General features: G+C 32.9%; 1 protein-coding gene across 1 annotated transcript; it reads left to right on the top strand.

Moving 5' to 3' along the window:
• Positions 1-1810: 1810 nt before the first annotated feature.
• On the top strand, positions 1811-2362 carry LOTGIDRAFT_159735 (hypothetical protein; the record flags this gene model as incomplete). Its single annotated transcript, XM_009054225.1, has 1 exon — positions 1811-2362. The coding sequence occupies one exon, from the start codon at positions 1811-1813 to the stop codon at positions 2360-2362; it is 552 nt and encodes a 183-aa protein (XP_009052473.1).
• Positions 2363-3016: the final 654 nt, after the last annotated feature.

The raw sequence follows: 3016 nt of genomic DNA on the forward strand, positions 1-3016 counted from the left end.
ATTAATTTGTCTTTGATAAAATATCTTAGACCGAAACACCTGCCTTTATTCCAGCCTCTGATAACTAGTTTGAAAGTTGCCAGCCACTCCAGCCAATAACTGTCAAGATATCTATCAGAGGCTGGATTAGAGGCAGATGTTTCGGACTAACCATGAGAAACAGTAGAAATAGATTCGATTTCATGACTATTTTAATATTTTGCCCCGGGCCACAAAAATTTCTGAAGGCAAGAAATGTACTCGCATTTTTAATCTTGAGTAAATTCAGAGGCCACAAAAATTTGCTGAAAACATCTTTTTACTCAACTTAAGATTATTGTTAAGTTTATTTTACTCAATCTGAGCATTTTCTCACACTGGGTAAAATGGGAGACCACAAACATTCTTTAGTCATATTTCTTACTTGAGTACTTCCTTGAGATAGATAGGGGGAGACTTAAGTAAATCCTGAAGAATAAAAATGGCGGCCTTCTTTTCTAATTGCTCTGCCTTGGACACAAAAAGGCAATAAATAATAATTGTTAGCCTTGGCTCACTACACTTGTACACTTCTTTTCACTTTTTTTACTCAACAAAGTTGTTCTCAACTGAGAATATTCCTGAAAATGGTTTGTGGCCCCCGTATTCGAGTAATTTCTCAACTGATTAGATTCTCAACCTTTTAAGAACAAAATCATTCTTAAGTTGAGAAAGTTTTGTAGCCCTAGGGCCAGTTCATCACACTACTTCGCTATACTTTAACATAATCTTTAATGTAATTTTCTGGTTCTGCAATATAAATACGTTTCCATCTGCGTATTGAGGCATTCCTTATTTTTGTCTATGAGCCACCGCAGCACCCCCCCCCCCCTTTCTTTAGATAAAAAATTATTCTACTTTCAAAATCGCGTTAGATGTATTCTCAGGCTTCCCTCATTAGAATATTTTCCAAAAAGGGGCAACCCTTTCCCTCCACCATGACGATTTCTCAAAGTTAATTCGAATATCAGCTATAAAAGAATATGGGGTTGTATGTACTGATAGTCTTAGTTTAACGTTGATAAAAAACACATGTTGTAAATTTACATTAACTAGAAATACACTTCTTTCCTAGAAATTTCAAAAAATTTCCCATTTTGTGGCAGAAAATGTTCATATGTAAAAACCAGTTTCAAAGTGATAATGTGTGCTTATGTTTATATTTGTATCAACGAAAATAATGTTTAGACCAAAAGCACCATTTTGAGGCTGATATTCAATTTTTCATAAAAGAATCGGTAAATTGCGATATAGAATCGAACTTGCGAGACAGTAGACCACACCGTAGGCCTATATCCTATATATGATACATAAACATAATTATATAAATATACATGTGAATATACTCCATAAGAGTTACATGGTCACAGTGACATACATGAGTCACATTTCATAGAAATATAAGATGTAAGTGGGTGTAGGATATAACCCACTCTCTAAATCAAAGTTTTATACAGTGTTTCAACGTGTTTCTGAATATTTTTGGAACTTCCATCAATAAGGTGTTGTGAATCCAAGAACATTGGAAATTACATTTTGTATATAAGTAATCTACACATCAACCATTGTGAAACAACACACGTTATTTTTAGTCTTCCATTGTGAAACAACACACGTTATTTTTAGTCTTCCATTGTGAAACAACACACGTTATTTTTAGTCTTCCATTGTGAAACAACACACGTTATTTTTAGTCTTCCATTGTGAAACAACACACGTTATTTTTAGTCTTCCATTGTGAAACAACACACGTTATATTTAGTATTCGGGTGATAACTAGAAAGTAAAAAGTATGGCGATGGCTCATGATTTGATCATTTCTGATGAAACTTTAGATGGCCTGGCATCTAACCGTCAGTACATTGCAGACATTCCGTATACAATGGATATTTTCCCAGATACCTTGAGTAAGCCAAATAAGAAGGGAAAAGCAAAAGATGCCGAGTTTGAGGAACTCGATTTACAATCACATAAACCCTATCCTATGGTGTTCCGTATCGGGCCTAACACAAATCGAAGGAGAATGTGGTGTTGGTTGAAGGCTTTCTGGGTATTTTATAAGTATTTGAAAGAAAAGAAGGATTATGACATCATATGGGAGAACAAGTATTTCACAGCACCACCTGAAAATAAATTGAGGTCAATAGACATTATCGTCAATCACATCAAAGTACAAGAGTACCGGGTATGTTTCTTTGTCACAACGGGAACCGTACATGCACAAGGAAAGTCATTGAACAAATATGAAGAGCATTTTCCCGTCATCAAACGTCTGTTTCAGAAGATGAACGAGGATGTGGACGAACTGACCAATGATTTCGAAAATGCTGTTGTTGTGGATTAATTTCCATTTTGAACCATAATAATTATTATTATTATATCAGTGCTTATTAGTTGTGTTAATAATTCTAGATCTTAATTTGCTTTGTGTGATTTGATGTTATATCTTATCTTTATTCATTGCTCGTTATTGTTACATCTGATGGTTTGTTGATTTCAATTCCCACTTTATGTATTCTATTTACCTTTTCATATCTGTGTCAATTTTCGTTGCTTATAAATTTACTTGATAAACAAGATGGCTGCCAGTGATAGATACTCATTAAAGTTCTCTGTAAACATCTCCAATCAAAAACGAAAACGAAAGAATTTGAAAAAAAAAAACATTATGAATTTATGTGTTTGTGAGTTGTTCGGTGTGATCAAGATTTTGGAATTATTCTGAGGATTATATTTACAGATAAGGATATTATTTCTTATTACAATTTTATCATCTATTCTGGTACTTAATTATTAAATTTACAAATAAATTAAAATGTATTGATATACTCATTTTTTCTTATACAAGTTGTTATATATTAGTTCTAGTCTTGTACGTTGTATTAGGTGACGGATTAACATAAGCCTCTGCTTTTTTCGAAACCCAGTTTATACTTTATATAATATATGTATAATCAATGAATAAAATATTGTTTAAACAATTGTATATTGTAAACCA

This window comes from Lottia gigantea (genome assembly GCF_000327385.1).
Source record: "Lottia gigantea unplaced genomic scaffold LOTGIsca_21, whole genome shotgun sequence".
NCBI classification, from domain to species: domain Eukaryota; kingdom Metazoa; phylum Mollusca; class Gastropoda; family Lottiidae; genus Lottia; species Lottia gigantea.